General features: G+C 47.0%; 1 protein-coding gene across 1 annotated transcript; it reads left to right on the forward strand.

The window, feature by feature from the left end:
* Positions 1-137: 137 nt before the first annotated feature.
* On the forward strand, positions 138-4,748 carry DDO (D-aspartate oxidase; the record flags this gene model as incomplete). Its single annotated transcript, XM_082307742.1, has 4 exons — positions 138-309; positions 507-615; positions 1,458-1,634; positions 4,181-4,748. 4 exons carry the CDS (start codon positions 138-140, stop codon positions 4,746-4,748), a joined length of 1,026 nt encoding a protein of 341 aa, XP_082163868.1.
* Positions 4,749-18,979: the final 14,231 nt, after the last annotated feature.

The raw sequence follows: 18,979 nt of genomic DNA on the forward strand, positions 1-18,979 counted from the left end.
CTGCCCCAGGGGGCTTATGTTACATCTTGTGTGGGTATTTCGTAGCCTGATGAGGGTGTCAGGGATGTTGGTGACATGGGATATGTTATTTCCAAATGCATGTAGGTACCTCTCTCCTCTGGCTCTGCACCCCAGAGATGGCAGCACCCAAGGTCGCAGTGGTTGGCGCGGGAGTTATCGGCCTGTCCACAGCGCTGTGCATCGTGGAGACTTGCCCCAGCTGCTCCGTGACGGTCCTTTCAGACCAGTTCAGCCCCAACACAACGAGCGACGTCGCAGCCGGGATGCTCATCCCTCACACCTACCCAGGTGCGTGCAACCCGGCGTCACATTGCCTGTGGGACTGCATGTGGCTGTGTGCCTGGGTGTGCAGCGATGCACAGGGGTTCAGGAAGGAAAGTGCCATGCCCCGCGTTCCCCGTCTGTCCTGTCTCCTCGACACTGGCTTGTACGCTTCTCCTCTTTGCATTTTCCCTCTCTGCATGTTTGGTTTTGTTTACATGCAGGCACACCGATCCACGTGCAGAAGCAGTGGTTCAAAGAGACCTTCGCTTACCTTTTTGCCATCAGCAACTCAGCTGAAGCATCAGAGGCTGGCATTCACCTGGTCTCTGGGTAAGAACAGCCCCCCAGGGCAGCCTTTGGTATGCGTGCGCCGTGTGCCATGTGCTGGAGCAGGCCGAGAGGTTTTCCTTGCTGGAGTTCAGGCCTATTCCCTTCATGGAGTAGCTCTTATGACCATATTCCCAAGAAACTGCATTACAGCTGCTCAGATATGATGTATTTTCAAACAAAATTCATACATAGGTGTACAGAGAAACCACTCAAGACCGGCCAGCACCAAATGTCTTTTAATAACTGACGTTTTCCATTCTGTCATCCACCAGTTGTTGGCAGCAGGGGCAGTCTTCATAGGGATGGGACTGTAGGATCCTCCAGCTTCAGCAACTAGGTATAGGGATGCAGCCAGGGTGTGTGCGCGTTGGGGGTGTTTTATGCTGCCCGTTATCTACCCAGAAGTTCACCTCTTGGGAGTGTTGAGGCTGGGCACTCTGGAGCTTTCTGGGTACCCAGAAAAATGTGGCCAGGTGTGCAAGTGGCCCTACATGAAGGTCCAGCCAGGGTGGCTGCAGCCATGGTGGCGACACTGTGTGAGGGGACTTTGTACTTCTACAGCTGGAATTTCATACAGTATAGCTGGAAGAACTCTCTCCAGTTTAGCTACCCCAGTGTGTCACCTGCAAGCTCGGCTGTGGCAGCCCCTCTGCCTGTTTGCCAAGGTGGATGTGGCACTGGCAGGCAGCAATGCTACCCTGGTGCTGTTAACCTTGCAGAGCTGCACTGATGAGCAGGAACAGGTTCCTGAGTTCCTGGGTTTGTGCTAAGATTGCCGTGACACATAACATGGCAGAGCAAGAGCGACTAAGTTTTGCAGCTTTTTCTCTCTGTCCTTTTAGGTGGCAGGTCTTTAAAAACACTCCCAAGGAAGAGTTACCTTTCTGGTCAGATGTTGTCCTGGGATTTCGACCAATGTCTGAAGCAGAACTCCAAAAGTTTCCACAGCACCGATTTGGTCAGGCCTTTACGACACTGAAATGTGACTGTCCACCCTACCTGCTGTGGCTGGAGAAAAGGTTGGTTTTGCTGCAGGCTGGGCACGCAGAGAGAAACTCAGGCAGAGGGACTGGGGGTGAGCCGGGGACAACTTGAGAGCCCTGGAAAAGGGCTGTTTCTCACTGGGGAAAATGCAGCAAGCTCTTCCTTGGGGAGAAGCACAAGAAATAAATACCCAAGTTTTCCAAAATGTGAAAGGCCCCATTTATGCAATGTCCCCTTTCCACCACTGTGGCTGTACAGTGGGGCTTAGGGTGGGAACACCTCTGGGCATAGGACTGATATAGCCACAGCGGCCACGCTTGGCCAGCCAGACCTTGAAGGTACATCGGGAACCTGCCATGTCCTAAGAAAACGTGTGGGTGCTCCTCATTTGTTAAACTTCCCAAATATATCCCTCTGTTCTTCAAGATACATCCAGCCCCTGGGAGAACAGGCATGTCTGGGAAGATGTCTTATCTGTGAAGACTTTGCACTCAAGAAGTAGCTGGACCAATTAATCTCAAATTTGGTTAACAATTGGAGTAATTTCTTAATCCAATCAGGTGAAAAAAAGGTCAAATAGCATCATCTTGTAACAAACCTTTTGGAAATGTTTGCCTGCATAAGATGGGTGATGCACTCACTCCGAGGAGTTGTGGCTTCAGAGTTCATGCTTGGATTGACATGAAAGTTAGAAAATTTGCTGTTTTCCAAATTTCCACGTTTCCCCAAAATACGTGGATTTTGGAGAACCATAGGAGAGTCAAGATGCAGACCTAAAAAGGTTCTGACACCTGGGATGTGCATTTAATCCATTTAAGTACCGCTAAAGTGAGCAAATAGCTGTCTCCACTTGAGAGAAAGCGATAGGCTGCAAGCTGATTTGAGGTTAAGTGAAGAGACATGTACCGACACCGTGGTACAAACTGCCAGCTCAGCCGGTTGCTTGGATGCCTCTCGTCTCACTGCGAAATGTGAAAAAACGTTTCTTGTTCTAGCAGCCGGGCAGGCTGGGAGTGCTCCAGTGGCACCGGTGCCATGTGAGGTCTGTGCCGCCTCCTCGGTGCACATGCTCTGTCATGTTTCATTGCTTCACCGAATCGGAAATTTCTGCTGAAGCACAACTAAGTTGTTCAAGCCATTTAGTATCTGCTGCGTGATTTCTGCTCTCTCCTTATTCCTGCTATAGCCACCTTATTTCTCAAAGGATGTAGTCTAGTAAGATGATCAAGCTCCTTTTCTTTCTCTTCTCTCTGGTGATGAGAAATGAGAGCGTATTAAACATGTAACTAATTCTCAAACCCCTAGCGTCCTGAGCAGTATTTATAGACCATTCTCTTGGCAATCCACAAGGAAAATTGTTTTTGTGCCCACCTTGCTGGTCCAAAAATGGACTTCAGGAATTTTTTCCTGCTTGCTTGCCTGAATTCAGGAGTTTTCAGCAGATTTTTTTTTTTATTGGTGTACTTTTTATGCCATGATGGCAGAGTCCCAATTACAACACTTAGGAGCTCTCCCAGCAATTTGCCCAGCCAGAGCTGCTGCATGAGATCTCCCCTCTTCTTCCCAGCCAGCCTCAGTGTCCTGCTGCACCCAAAGCCCAGTCCCCAGAGCACCCGCCGTGCCCTGGGTCCTGGGCTCAATCACTGCCTTGTGGGAAACCACTGCCTTTACAGTGGGGGCGATCACTTTCCCAGCTGCCAGAGTATTGCAAAGGACAGGATTTCCCAGTTCGTGCCTTGTCATCGCAGACCTGTCTCCTGACTTGCTCATGCTAAACCCCCCCCTAAAGCCCCCCAGCAACTGGATCCAGCTGACAGGACGCAGTGACTCCATCTCATGCCAATGTTTTTCCACAGGGAAGGGCGTCAAGCTTCAGGCAAGTTCAGGGTGGAAATTGGCTTGACATTGAGCTCAAAGATGAATCTCAGGAAAGGGTGAATTTTCCTGAAGAGCAGACACGGATGTATAGTGCTCTGAGCTGTCCTGGGTGACTCCTGGCTGCTGCTCTAGAAGGGTATGGGTCTCCTGGGGGTCCCGTGCCACATCTGCCCAGCCTGTGGGGACATCTTGGTACCCCAGGGCTTCGCACATGGCACTAGATGACTAAGTGGCTCCTGGTATCAGAGGGGTGAGTTGGGAATGAATGCAACAGTGTGTAACAGGCACATTAAAAAGGGCGTAGTACGATAGCGCTGTCAATAGCAGAAGTAAGTTGGGGAATAAATCTGACATTTTTCAGCTTGCTTGAGCTGTTAAAGCTTGGTACGGTTATAGAAATGAATCAATGAGACCATGAGGACCTGACTGTCTGCCTAGGGTCTTATGCCAGACCCTTCTGTACTATTGAACAACTTGCTGTATCTTTTCCAGCCCAAACAAGCTAAAAAATAGCTTTGATCAGACCAAATCAGACAATTCACAAACAGAAAGCCCATGGCATTTTCTTCGCTTTTTGCCCCATCTGTTGTTTGGTTTTGATCAGTATGTTAAAAACAATCTATCTCATTTACTTAATGTGCATAATAATTACATGAGGGTTTAGAGGTTTCTTTTCTGCCTCACTTCTGGAGTCTTTTTGCAGGTTGAAAGCAATTGGCGTCCAGATGTACACCAGAAAAGTTGCAGACTTGTGGGAGCTGCACAGTGAATATAACGTCGTCGTCAACTGCGCGGGCATTGGAGCCCACCAGCTGGTGGGGGACGAGAAGCTCTTCCCCATCAGGGGACAAGTACTCAAGGTTCAAGCTCCTTGGGTGAAAAACTTCATTCGGGATGGGGATGGCTTAACTTACATCTACCCAGGTATACACAGGGTAACCCTAGGAGGAACCAGGGAAAAGGAGAGCTGGAATCTCTCCCCTGACCCTAGCGCTACCAAAGACATCTTTGACAGATGCTGCTCCCTTGAGCCCTCACTGCAGGGAGCTCAGGATATCAAGGTGAAGGTGGGCCTGAGGCCGTCCAGGCAGTGCGTGAGACTGCAGAGAGAGGTCTTGAGCCAAGGAGGAGTTAAGCTCCCAGTGGTCCACAACTATGGGCACGGGGCAGGTGGCTTTTCGGTGCACAGAGGCACAGCCAAAGAGGCTGCTCACCTGGTAGGAGAGTGCCTTGCTGCCCTGCAAGGCTCCTCATCAAGGGCCAAGCTTTGAATCCTAGAGGCTCCTTTTCCATTTATGACAGGCTAGTGTTGCATGTCCTAGTAGCAGCTTTGGACTTGTGTTCCATTTCCTGATAGAGAGAACCTAAGACAACAGCTTGTGCCATTGCAGATGCTCGGTGGTATCTCGCCTGGCTTCCAGCTGCCACCTTGGAAAGGCATGATGGGTTGATCCAACTATTAGTCCAGCTGTCCTTCTCCTCCATCTGGCATTGTTTCTGCCCTGGGCATTTCTCCTAGCCTCATGTTAAGGAAAAGGCAAGATATGTAAATATTCTTCACATAACAGGGATCAGATTGCTGCAGTATAATATAAATAACATCAATTTAGCATTTCTTCATCTGCATCTAAAGGGTATTAGATGCACTAGGTTCAGATTCAGTAAAAACTAGTTCTTTCCTCTTGTACCGAATCTAATCTAGTATTGCCCTTGCTTCTGCCATCTTGCTAACAAACTTTACCATTTTCCATATGATTTACAAGGAAAAGAAAACCCCACACAGTGCTGCAGTACAGGTCAGCTCTTGCAGAAAGCAGTGTCAGGTCACTGTCATGCACAGTGACCAGGCAAGTGTGCATTTGCTCATATTACACCTCAGGGAACTCAACACAAAGTTTCTGCGAGAGGAGGTTACCCCATATGAGCTACAGTTTTGTGCGTCTTTTCTCACGCTTGTTTGCAAATCCCTTTTTTTTTCCCAAGCCCCTCAGAGATTTTGCTCTCGGACACAGACACTTTTTCCCCCCAAACAGCAGCATTGACATGGCCCATGTTCTGCAGCAGAGGGTTTTTTAGGGTGGACTTGGGAGTACAAGCATCTCTTTTCTACTTCGCGTCAGCACTGGCTGCTTTCCTTGAAACAGCTGATATGAATAAACCGGTGACAAACCAACAAGGATCTTAACACCAGCTTCAGCTTCATAAAAGAGAGAAGAGCCATTTAAGACTAGATAAACACTCTAAAGACAAATTTGTCTGTAATGACATGAGCAAGCTCCTCTGCTGTAAGGGAGCTGAGCCACCAGAGCCCAGACCCTCACTCCATGGTAGAGGCTGAGCTGGGCTTTACACTCCCCTCAGCAATTCGAGCCCTTTGATGTGTCTGAAGATAGTCACTCTCCAAAACTGGAGCTTACCCTCAAAGTACAGCTCTGACTGTTACTGATTAAACCACTCATTAGATCTTAAATGGCTCATTCAAGAGCATTAGCATCCACTTCTATCTCATTTTTTTTGTCCTTACAGTTGCAAAACAAATCAAAATCCTTCAAAAATTCACATGATTAAAATGAACTGGTAAATAAAGTTCTAATAATGGAGCAAAGGTCACTTCTGTAGTGTTTCCTTTCATAAACAAGGGGTTTTCTTTCACTTGGGATGGCCTGACAGGGCCAAGAAAGGCCACATTCAGACATGGCTGCCAACTCCTGCTGTTCTCAGGGGGGATGAGGACAGTTATCCTTCGCAAGGGACAGCTGTCAGAAGAAACATCACCAAATTAAATTATAGGTCAATAAGGGCCTGGGATCAGCCTAAGCCAGCCCTGCCTTCAGCAGCCTTGCCCTCTTCTCCTCCGAAGCTCTGAAGGCTAATTTTGCATTCCCCCCCATCATTTGTCCTTTCCAGCGGAACGAGAGGGCAGAGCTGCTGCTTTTGGCAGCAGTGTTGGTGTAGGGCTTGTCAAACGGCAGCTTTGTCCTCAGCTAACACGGAACATAAAAATACATGGGAAAAGAACATGAGAATGGGCTATTTTTTCATCATCTTGATTTTAATCTTAAAAAGTAACAAACAGTGTAGCTTATCCTGGAGCAAGAAACACTACTAATGATAATGGGATGTTCATAGCCCCATGAGAAACCAGAGCTCGTGTTGTGCACTTCTGCTCTGCAGGGTGGTGGGGTTTCTCCTAATTTACTTCTAAAAGTTGTCTGGTTGATAAAAATGTCAAGATAGGTTCAGCTGCAAGGCCCATCAACCTAGTGTCCTAGCTCTGGCCATGGCCAGCAGTAGAGAGGGCCACTTGTAGCCATTCCTGGCCCAGGGGCTTCCTCAGCCGAGGGGTAGCTTAGTGTTTCATGGCCCTCGGATGATTTATCTTCCACACATTTGTCGACTTGCTTCTGAAACCACATATGGTGCTTTTGTAGTTCCCGACATCTTGTGACAACAGGTTGTGTAAAGGGACACACTTCCTTGCCCAGGAGCAGAGCTCCTTGCCTTCATCTTTGTCTTGAACCTGGGAACATCATTTGATGCCCCTTTCTTGCATCTTATAAGAAGTGGTGACTAGTTATTCTCCATTCTTGAATTTATAAAGCTGCACTATACCCCCTCTTGGACTCTTCTTTCCCACCTTGAAGAATCTTGGTTTATGTTGCTGCTACCCACATAAAGTCATCCCATATCTTTGGTCGTCTTTGTTGCCCATCTTTATACCTTTTCTTGCTCTAACATACCCTTTTTGAGATGGAGAGACCAGAACTGCACACAGACCTTATGATAGGGGATGAACCTTCTATTTAATTGATGGCATCTCTCTTTCCTTCCTAATAATTTCTTACATTAAATTGCTTTATAGTCACTAACAAGCTTTGAATTGACATTTGAATAGAACTCCCTAATTCCAAGATACCTGTCCTGAATGGTACTAGCTGGTTCAGAGACCGTTGTTGAGGCTCAGTAGGGAGGGGGTCTTCCTCTGAACTCAGCCATGTGTTTTTCTCTGCTGTTATCAACACTGAATTTCACCTGCCATTACTTTGCCCAGGCTCATGAGATGGTTTTTGCAGCTCCTTGCAGGCCGTTTGCATTTTATTACCTTGAATAAGCTGGTACCACCAGCAAACTGAGCCACTTCACCATTTACTGCCTGACTGATGGGTATGTGGATTAGCACTGGCCCTACCACAGACCCCTCAAAGAAGTCATTAGTGGCTTCTCTCCACTGTGAGAAACAGATGATTTACCGTTACCTTATCTCTCTATCCTATATGCAGTTGCTGACTCATGAGAGGATCTTCCCTCTTATCCCATGCCAGATTAGCTTCTTTATGAATCCTTGGTGACAGACGTTATTAAAGGCTTTCCAGAAGCTGAGCAGATCATACTGCAGATTGCTCTAGTCTGCGCCCTCACTGTTTCCTCTGAAGCCATAAGAGGGTGGTGAAGCACAGCTTCATAGCTCCTCACTACAAAGCTCTGCCAATTCTTCCCTCTTCATCCGTATCTGTCCTTGCAACTATTCTATTACCATGGCTTTTACGGTTTGCCTGCTACGAGTGTCAGATTTAGTGGTTTGCATTTCTCTGGATCCCTCACAGCACTTAATAGAAAACAGTGCCACGTGCCATCCTCTTTTTCCTTTGGCTGTTTTAAGTAAAAGGTTATACACCAGCCCTAATAGTGCAACAATTTCCCATTAGCGTTCTTTAAAAATCCACAAGTGAGTAACATCTGCTTCTCATGAATTTGTTACTATCCCTTGCATCTATTTGTTCCAAAACCTCACCTAATGGCCCTTCGATCTGAGGCAGCTTCTCTGCATTATCCGCTTAACAAACAGCTCTGCTGTGGGAATTTCACTAAGCTTTTCTGCGCCGAATGCAGGCACAAGTAATCTGTTTAGCTGTTGTGTTAGGGCTTGTTCTCTCTCAGACTCCTTTGCCACCCTGATCATCTGCTGACTGCATACCCCAGTCACCTGCAGACCCTCTGGCAGGCTCCTTGCTCCTGTTGGGGTAGAGGAAGCTTTTTGTCTATTAGCAAGTTATTTCCTCAAAATCTTTTTTAGTCAGCCTTTCTGTTTCTGCTTTTAATTTGACAGAGTTTGTGTGCTTTTCCATTTCCTCATTTGGACGGATCTATTTTGGTTCTTTCCCATGTAATTTTTATCATGCTATTACAATGAGCCAGTAATGATCTTTCTTCTGGAAAGTCTCTGATATTTCAATATCCTTATATAAAAATCAAGCATTTTAGTCCCATATCTTATTTTTAGACTTACAGCAAATAGAAACAAGCATGCATTCAGCCTGATTGCTCCAGCTCCTGTGCCCTGTTGAAAGGGGCTTTATCTGTCCAGATTGCACCTTGCCATTTCCTGCTTACTTGTGGTTATAAAGATGACAAAATGGCACTTTTAAGGACATGCCATCATGAACCGCTGCTCCTCTCTGCCTGCTCACTCCCCCCCCCCCCCCCGAGTCTCTAGCTTGAAATTCCTTTTTAAATCTTACTCTTTCTCGCAGAGGCTTTCTTCCCTGCTAAGGTCATGCCACACAAAGGCTGAGCATCCTACTCAGGAGCCTCAGCTTTTTGTTCCAGAAACATTCAATTTGCCAAGAATATGTCCTAATATTTTGGGAATAATTGCACATCCCTCCCTCATTTTTCTCCCTAGGCATGGAAAATTTAACTATTCTAAAATATATCCATAGATACACAGTGATGCTGCCCTGTGCCAACTATACACCTACCCACAAAGGGGAGCCAACGTTTCGATGCCTGCAAGCCGGCTCGCTGACAGTGACCGCTTGGATTTTAGGCAGCTGAGGTCTGTTGAGAAGAGTCCTTTCTTGCTTCAGCTCCCCAGCCTCGGGTGTCAGCCTCTGGCAATATCTCATCAGCCATCCCTGAATTTCTGCTCCTCACCCAAGAGCCTTGCCAGGAGCTGAAGCAAAAACGTGGCCTGTGTTAACTCTCCAGCTCCAGCTGAAGCTGAGCCGGCAGCTGAGGAATTTGCAAAACTCCATTTTGATCCTAAATCTGTCCGTGCTGTTGCATCGGCTCCGTAGTCTTCATCTGGAAACACAGAGCAAGTGTCAGGGAAACACTTGGACGTGGGAGAGGGTTAACAGCGGAAGGCCATCAAACCTCCACGACTTTTCATGCTGATTGAAAGGCGCCCTTAAAGAAAGACTTGGCTGTCACCTGCGCAAAGCATTTTATCCTCGTGCCATTCCTTAAGCCTGTGCGTGTCTGGACAGAAGTTAACCGGACCGTACTTGAGTATTTCCTTCTTATCTGCACTTTCTGATCTCCATTGAATAGGCACTCCTGGCAGATGGCAACCGATCTGTCACATTCACGGGGAACTTCAAAGGCGTAATTATGGCATAGAAAGGGAAAGATTATATTTTGAGACATTTCTATCAATCCTTGCAATTGCAGACAGCAGATGGGCCGTATGATGGATTTTAGAGCTTGAGCACAAAATAATAGTTTTCTGCAACAGGGAATTTTGTTGATTTTCTTCACAGAAGCAATGCCATAAAGACATATTGTCTCGATATAGGATTTTGCCTATATTTAAAACAAATTTGCCAAATTTCTGAAAAATACAGGAAAATTGGCATTCACCATTCATTACAATTCTTTTCCAGTTGAATACTATTTGAGATAAACTTCAGTGTGATACATTCAAATTCATTAGGAATAAATGTAGCAATTAGAGAGAACATCATGGCCTGGAGCGAGATTTGCATTGTTTTCACAGCTATCAGATAATTCTGTATGTTGTACGATGCTTTCTTTTATCCTGCTTTATTCCCTCTTTTCCACCAGAGGGAGATGTTGGATCGAGCAGTTGCTGAAGGAAACCCACGCACTCCATCTCAAAGAGCAAATGCAAAGATGCTGAACTCAATGGAAATGTGGGTGCCTGTCGGGCTCCCACGTACCTACAGGGCTTGGAGGACTTGGGTGCTGCAGTAGAGCTTAAGAAATAATCGTGAATCAGTTAGGGCCATAAAATGTCATGGGGAAAGCTGAGAAAAAACACATTGAGGAAACAGAAATGTGAAGGGAGCAGCATACCAGAAACTGTTAATAAAACTAAAGGATTATAATCCTAAACAAAGCTGTTGCTACAGCAGCATGTCCCAGAGCTATTCCCCCACCAAAAGGCTGGATGGAGGGGAAACCACTGGCTTGGGTAGCCAAGTGTCCTTGGTTCTTCATGTTGCGGGGGCTTGGGGTGCCCCAGCCCCTCGAGCCGTGCCTGGGCTAGACATCCCATGGGGGGTCCCTGCAGGGCTGCAGCCTGGCCCATGCGCCCACTGCCTGGCCTGGCTCCCGGTGAGCCCACACACCACTCTGGGTGCCCAGATATTAGAAACTATCGCTGCTTTAAGGCTGATCTGAAATGGTCTCTCTTCTTTCCGGGAATTCCCCCCCCCCCCCCCCCCGACTTTTTTTCTCAATGAAGAAGTCAAAGTTACATATTTTGGAGAAGCAAATATGAGTCAAAAGTCAGCCTTATGAAGAAAAGCAGGGGCTGGGGAGAAAAGTGGAAAGAAACTTTTCTGAAAGTGAACAGCTTCATAGAAACAGTATTTCCAAATGTAAAAGAAGTTTCAAGGGAATATTTTTCCTGTGTTTTGTTTTTCTCCTCTGAGACTGTCTCACACCACTGACAGCAGCCAGCACTAGGAGAGCACTGTCCTACGTTGCTTTCCTCCGTTCCTCTTCATGCCTGTTACCTACCATGGGGACAATATATTTCTCACATGGTAAGAGACGTGAGCACCATGTGCATCACGTGCTGTGCCCCTGTCACTCTCACCTCTCCTGCCTTTTTATTCAACTTCTGCAAAGTCTCAGTTGACCAGCTGATATCCAAGCCTTACATTAGCCTTTCCTTACATTTATGAGCCAAACAGAGGAGGGGAGGCTAGTTTATTTTCTGCGTCACTGGAGAATTAAGCAACGGAGCCAGCTGTCGGTGTTTCTAAAGCACCTGCATGTGCACCTCTAGTCAGCATTTTGGCTAAAATGATGGTCTGGAAAACAACCCTTCCCTCGGGGAATGGACTACAGCCATGTAGGGAGCCTCACACTTGCTTTCCTCCTCGCCAAATGAGTGCAGGGTTGGGCTTCAAGGAGATGAAGCCTCTCCTCCCTGCACGCCTTGCAGCCTGGTGAGATGAGCAGTCTCCAGGTCCATGGCGCCTTGCAGCCTGGTGAGATGAGCAGTCTCCAGGTCCATGGGACAGCTGGTCTCCTTGGAGCATTCAAGGAACTGGATTTGGGCTTCTCACATCCCACGTCACTGAGCCAGTGGCTACAAGAAGAGCAATCCCACTGTTAGGTGTGCTTTGAATGAAAATGCTCCTTTTGCTTTTTGAAAGAAAGGGGCTGAGGCACCTGAAGTCCAGGCAAAGACTCCAAGAAACAACCCGCTTCTCCACAGAGGCAAAGTGTAAGTTAAAGACCTTGAGAAGCACCGGCTACCCCGCTTCTGAAAATCCCTCCATAAGCCTTGGTGGGCAAGGTCCACGCCTTTTTTCCATGTAGTGAGTGTATCTGCACAGTGTCAGCACTCCAGGAATAATCACGGGGCGAGTTGCCACAGAGATTTGCAGCAGGATAATTGCCTCAAACAGAAGGATAAATAGCTTTTTCTGGCATTTAATGGGCCTCTTAAGTGAACGGCAATAAACTCTATGCGAACAGATGTTTTCTCTCTTTTTTGTCCTTTTGCATCTCATCCATAATTATGCACTAAAATGTTCTTGTCTGGGTTGCTGAGAGCAATCTTGCTGCTGTTTGTCTTCGCAGTGTAAGACTGAGCACTTCAGCAGAAAGATTGAGCAAAAAGCCCCTCTATTCCTAAAGGCTCCCGTCACAGTACATCAGTGATCATCTTCTTCCCTTCACATTACGCCTGAGGGAGGAGCAAGAAGTTAGTGGGAAAATTTGCCTCTTCCAGCCGCTGCTCTGCAGGTCCCAGCGCTGGAGTCTCTCCCTGCCTGCGCTGGTGCCCTGGGCTCCAGCCAGGAGGTTCCTGTGCTTGCCTGGCTTCGGGCATTGACCTAGCTATGGCTCAGAGTAGTTGCTTCTCCTTTGCCTTGTGAGGGAGGTAAGCGTGCTCTCAAACAGTCCTCCCCACTCTATGCCACCTCTGCTACGCTGACCAGACTGCGGGGAGACAGCAGGGCAGGCTTTCCTCCGTAGCTGCTGGCTTTGCCTCCAGCCTTGCCACCGGCACTGTAGCAGGCACCGTGCAAGCTCTGCAAAAAGCCTTTATGCTTTCGGGAGCATGTACTTTACCTCCTGACAGAGTACAGAGAAATGACCTTGTTCCTGAAGAAATTCAATGCATTCTGGCAAAGGGATCTCCTCCTAACAAGGAGCCTGCAAGCGGGACAGGAGCTGGGGCACAACCACAAGCATTAGCCTGGCTGAGTGTTCATTGCCTGGAGCGATGCATGTAGAGGTGCCTGCATCTTCACAAACCCACTTCATCCTTCCCAGCACATCTTTGAAGCATCTGGCTGGCCTCTGCTTTCCACATCCATGGCGGAGGATGGAGACAGACACGCTATGGGAAGACACATGCCAAAAGGATGACCCCTGTGGTAACGCATAACCTATATACAAACTCTCAGTTAAGGAGGTTATTCCACTTCAAATTGATACCGGTATCTCTGCATCACTGATGCTGCTCTACAGGGCATTGAGGGCAAACTGCCTTGAAAGGAGCCTGCGGGAAGAGCACTGAGTTTTATCCTCACCGTCTGGTCCTGGCCAGGCTGCTCAGCTGCAGGGGAGCCGTGGCATCTTTTCTGCTGAGGGCAAGGCCATTTCTCTCCTCCTCTTTAGGATTTTGTTTGACATTTAAAATGCAACCAGCTGGAGGAGAGGATTGGCTGACCACATGGTAATAGTTCAGAAAAGCAATCCTTTTGTTACAGGTAAAGACAGTGATACTGAATTTAGTGTCCTGCAAAAATGGGATGTTTTTCAGACATGTGGATGAGACCTTTATTAAAGGTGGACACATATTATTAAATTGGCCTGCATATTGGCCCAGGACATTTTTGCATGCTTCCTATCCTATGAAAGCTGCTTTTTGCCCATCAGGTCCATCAAGGATGCCGCCAGCCACTCCCAGCTTTTATTTTATCCTATTGCCTTTAATGAGGCATAAATTGTACAGACACGTGCCAGTATATCAAACAACATTGCGAGACAGACCGTAGAAAAAGAGCACAGCACATTAATTATGGGCCTTAATTTGTTTGTGAAACTGCTACCTGGAACATGTTGCTGCTGTTCTTCTCCCTAGCAGCCCCGGCACTCTGGCTCCCATCTCTTCTCCCCTTGGAGAGCCCTTTTCCCTGAGCACTTGCAGATGAAAGTCTCTCTCAGTGATTGGGTTGTGACATCTGCTCGATTACTACAGTGCCGTTGCCATCCCCCGTATAAATACTTTGGCATTTGTACTGTACTATGTAAACCCATTAAAAACATGTAATAAAAAGGCTTATATAACTTCTTAAAGCCATAATTACTACTCCAGCTGTGGTGTTTCATAGAATTCTGAGCATTACAGATTAATCCCTTTGCCAAATTACATTTTTAATGAAAGATATTCATCCTCGAGCTTAGAAGTACAAAAATGCCAGTAAAATTGATTGCATCCAAAAAAAGGGAGAAAGCTGAGCCCAGGGTAACACCAAGGTAATCTTTAAAACATACAGAAAATAGGATTTTGTAATAGAAACTCAGGGTAATTTTTAAGCGAAGCTGGACATCTGTCTGGGATTTACAGTATAGATACAGGGGAAATACAACAAACTAATATCGCAAAAGTCTTTGTGCAATAGTATGTGAGCTGCATATGAGCTATCACTGCTTAATTCCTGTAAACTGGAATGTCTTTTTTAAAAACCGGTGATACAGGTTTTCAATTTTTATACTAGCATCTGTTCAATAAAATTGCTGGCCCTTACTTTAAAAAGCAGGCAGAATTTTGCTTGTTCAGAATGATTAGATAATTTAGTAAAAGACAGACCATAAAACCACTGTCGTTCCTCTGCAGGAGTGAAACACAGCTGCTGGAGGCGATAGTCGCATTTGTAGATACCACAAAGAGTAGGGTTAAATAAAGAAAGGTAAGCCCCAGGGAGAGCAGAGAGCTGCAGAGTGTCTTCTGCTGAAGGGCCGTCTCATTCCTCTTCTCATTCCTGCAGCGAATGTACGCGCACAGGTACAGGTACGTGTGTGTGCAAATGCACAAGAGCGTGACTCGGAGGTAAATCTTCATCTATAATCCCCTCTCCAGGCCATTAATTATCAACTATCTCTTTCATCAAGTTCAGAGCACACGGCTAGGCTGTGGTGTTTGAATCTCTCCGTAGCTGGAGGGAAAAGAGAGCTTCTGCCCGTGCCTCGCGCTGAGCTGCCGAATAGCAAGATCAATCTTGTGTTAAGCTGCCTAAATAGCCCACGAGCTTGAGGAGAGCTAATGCGAGACTGCATGAACATATTTTTTTTAGCTGTTATCTTCAAACCTAGCAGTGGCAAGCTGAGAAGTGGTTTTAATGATCCACGCAGCTGAGCTTTAGCCTTGACAGCTGTTCAGACACGTATTTCTCAGCAGCGGTAAGTGGGTAATAGACCAATGCAGCCAATTTACTTCTCCGTTGCTAACGTCTAAGAGATAACAGAAAGAGATTCCCTCTCTGAGTTTTCAGTGGGATTTAAGGCATGGGAAGGAGTAAGGGCTGTACGTCACTTGCAGAGCTGCTGGCTGTGTGCAGGCTCCGGGGAGGTCTGACACTTGGTGCACAGAGAAACACTTCCAGGATTTCCAGTTGCACTTTTAAGGAACAGAAGTGAGACCGGGCTTGCACCGAAGCCATCACTGAGAAGTCACCCGGGGAGCTATAAACATTTCATCCCACATTCCTCAGGGCTATGGCAGAGCCTTGGCTTGTAAATGTGCGAGGCAATAAAACAGGCCTGGACCAAAGCTCTGACTCCTGCAGACTCAGGATCAGAGGCACACGCATCTTCTGCGGGGAAGGACACACCGTGCTTCTCTTCATGCAGCCACTTCTAAAATGACCTTGTGAGAGTTTCTACACAAAACCTCTCTGTTTTCATGTGCACAGACCAACATCACTCTGGTTTTCAAAGCACCATCCAGGAGTGTAGGAGGGAGGAGAGGGAAATAAGTCTTCCTTCACTCGGTCCTGTAGATTTTGGCAAGTGGCTTATACCAAATCCAGTGGGGTTGTTAAGCGGAGTCGAAAAGACCATTTTTATTCATTTAGTCATTTTACAGGAGGAACATTTGACTTCCATTAACAGCCCTTGAAGAATCCAGGGAATTCCCAGAAGTGTTTTTCCTGCCTGGGGTTTAATTTTGCAGAGAGATCTGAGCAGACATTTTGACGAGCCAGAAGATAAACAGAAGCCTTGACAGTGGGAGGAGGCAGAAGATGGATGGTGTTAGGCAAGATGTTTGAACTGAAAATGGCCATAAGAGAGATCAGCATTAAATAGCTATTGCAAAGGAGAGATCTTGCTACCAACAACATCCCAGGCAAGATGTAATTTATAAGCAGCAGACAGCACTGAAGCAATGAACTTCCACTGATGTTAAACTTTTTTCCTCCAGAGGTTTAGCACTGCGCTCTCACCGTAGGCAGATTTGTAAATGCGGGAGGAATTTTACATTTTTAAAGACTTTTCCTGGAGAAATGAAGGGAGCTGTAGAAATCTGTGGCACCTACATAAAAAGAAACAGTAGGACCGATGTCTGATTTTGGTTATTAAGGCATAATGCTCACTGCTCTCAGTAGAAATTGCATGCTCAGAGTCGCTGTTTTGGTTACTGCTTGCGTTACGTGGCAGTACTCTGTGCTCTATTGGATCCAGCATGATATTTTCCTCTAATGCTACCCATCTTGGTTGGGGACAACAGAGAGGGAAGGCTATTTGCTGCCTGACTCAAAGAGTGAGCTTGTTTAGCAGAAGCTGTGAAATGTTGCAGAAGCTGTATTTCCCGGGAATCACCTCGAAAATGTCCATCCTCCGGTTGAATTGGAGCTGCATGCATTACGCTGCAATTTTGGTTTGCTTTTCTTCTTACAGCCATTGCTCACATACAGGTGTCTTTGCAGCAGGTTCCTGGGGGAAGAAATTAGTTTATAATTCACTTGTTAAAATGAAGAGGATGCTGGAGAGGTGAGAATGTTTAAGGTACTATCTTAATTCCCATTGATTCTCATGCTAATCCAGATAAGATTTCTCATTGTTCCTGAGACTTCTTGAGATCCTTCTCTACCACTGTTCCCTTTTTCTCTATCTTTAGAAACCCTCTGTTGTGTTTTAAACAAGCAGGCTTATGTTCAAAAGAGATGGGGGAGAAGCATGAGAAATTCAATCATTTGTTAAAATACAAAAGCAAAATGAAAACACTGAGTTAAATTCACGAACTGCTTTTTATCAGGATCACTCTTAGAAAACTCACAAATTGGGGCTGGTAGGCTTTCTAAGAAAGGGAATGTCTCGTACAAGGTCAGCATTTACAGTTACAGCTCAGCGATGACAAGAAGAGTGGTTGGATTCAAGTATTTGAGCTTTTTGTTGAAGCTATACAATGAGAGAAGAACAACAAATGAACCTGTGATGCTAAACCCAAGAAAGACCTTGTGGTTTTTATTCTGCTCAGTTAGACCTCTTTTATTTGAATATGCATTGTTCAAGCTTTTAGGAAAGCTTTGCTTTCTCAAGGATTAGACTTCAAGAGAGAGTTTTTAAATGTATTTGGGCACTTTATACTTTTTGAGTCTTGATCTTTATACTCCTGCCTTTAAGATTTCCTCCACAACCATACAAACACAAACTTTTATTTTAGCAGGACCTTCACACGCCATTATTTATTGACCAGATGCTGATAGTTTAAAACAACCGTGCTGCTCAGAATTTTGTGATACGATGATTTTGTCTAGCAGTATTGCAAGTCTTGTGTCTTGTCACATTTATCTCTGCATTTAGTGTACTCAACGTACGTCTAAACCTCTCTTCCCTGAGCAGCGGCATTACTTCTGTCCTCCAGATGAACGATGCCATTTCACATGGAGGAGCAAAGTGATGCACAGGCGGCCCCGTGCCTGCCTGAGCAACCTTCTGCTGATGAACTCCAGGTGATGCTCACAGATGGAGCTGGGAGCCCGTCTCTTAAGCTGATGCCAGTTGTGGTGGTTGCAGTCACACTCTCCCTCTGCCCTCATAAATGTGTTCCTCCCCTGCCCTAGAGCCAGGGCTTCTCTGATCTGCTCGTGAGCCACCTAAGGGGGGTGGAAACGGAGGAAAAGCATGTGGTTGTCAGACAGGTCAGCTGCCAGAGCCAACTCGCTTCCCTGCGGCAAACACCAGAGCCTGCCCAAGGGAGGGACGGGGACCTCTGAGCAGGGGCAGGGGGAGAAGTGCTCTGATCTGCACTGCATTTCCCCGGTGGCATATACCACCCAGCGGCTGTCCTGCATTGGCTGTAGGCCGACCAAAAGACAGGATGGTACCAAAAAGGGTGTCCAGGTCTATTAGGAAACTGCTCCAGATAGAGTTTTTCTTGAGTTAGTTTTCATCTGGGTCATTGCCCTGGTTTGGCTTAGCTTAGGACAAAGGAGCCCCCCTCCTGCTACAGGAACGGCAGGCAGGACTGCCACCTACCCCCTTCCAAGAGGAGCCTGCATTTAGGGCAGTTTAAAACAACCATGGAATTGCTTTAACCTAATTTAGAACAATAGTTTACCAAAAAAAAAAAAAAAAAGAGGACAGCAACGTTTAAATGGCAGGGAGCACGCACCTGGCCTGCCAGGGCATCTGTGCTTGGAGCCACGCTTGAAATCACACTTCTGCAGACAGATCACTGCTTCCTCCTTTATCTTCCCGCAGGCAGCTCCTCCGTCCTGCTGCCAGCAGGTCTCGTTGCTCGGCTGCTGGCGGGCTCCGCTTCTCCCAGTGCTCCTCTCTGACCTTCTCCCCCAGCAGCAGCCAGCTCCAGCTCTGCCCCGGGCTGCGAACAGACAGGAGAGGTCAGAGAGGAGCAGTGCGGGCTGCTGCCGGGGAGAGGACAGCAAAAGGAGGGAGAAGGAGCTCAGCGCAGAAAACCTCACCAGCAGCCAAGGCAGGGGCGCTGGAAGCACAGCACTGCACGCAGGGGACGAGAGTCACCACCTCTCTCCCCTATTTGGCAAAGAAACAGGGAGTAGCTGTGCCTCCATGTCCCGCACATGCCACCTGTGAACGTATTTATTACTCACTGAGCTGCCTGTGCTGCAAACCGGCTGCCGTCGCCCCCCTCCCCGTTCCCGCAGGGCTTGCCTCCTGCCACCGACACGTCTCCCCGCCTGCGGTTCCTGCTTCAGAAAATCCCACCAGCCTCCACTACCTGCTCATCGCTCAGCGATGGTTTAGCGTTGTG

Source organism: Platalea leucorodia (assembly GCF_965183815.1).
Source record: "Platalea leucorodia genome assembly, chromosome: 3".
In the NCBI taxonomy this organism is placed as follows: Eukaryota; Metazoa; Chordata; class Aves; order Pelecaniformes; family Threskiornithidae; genus Platalea; species Platalea leucorodia.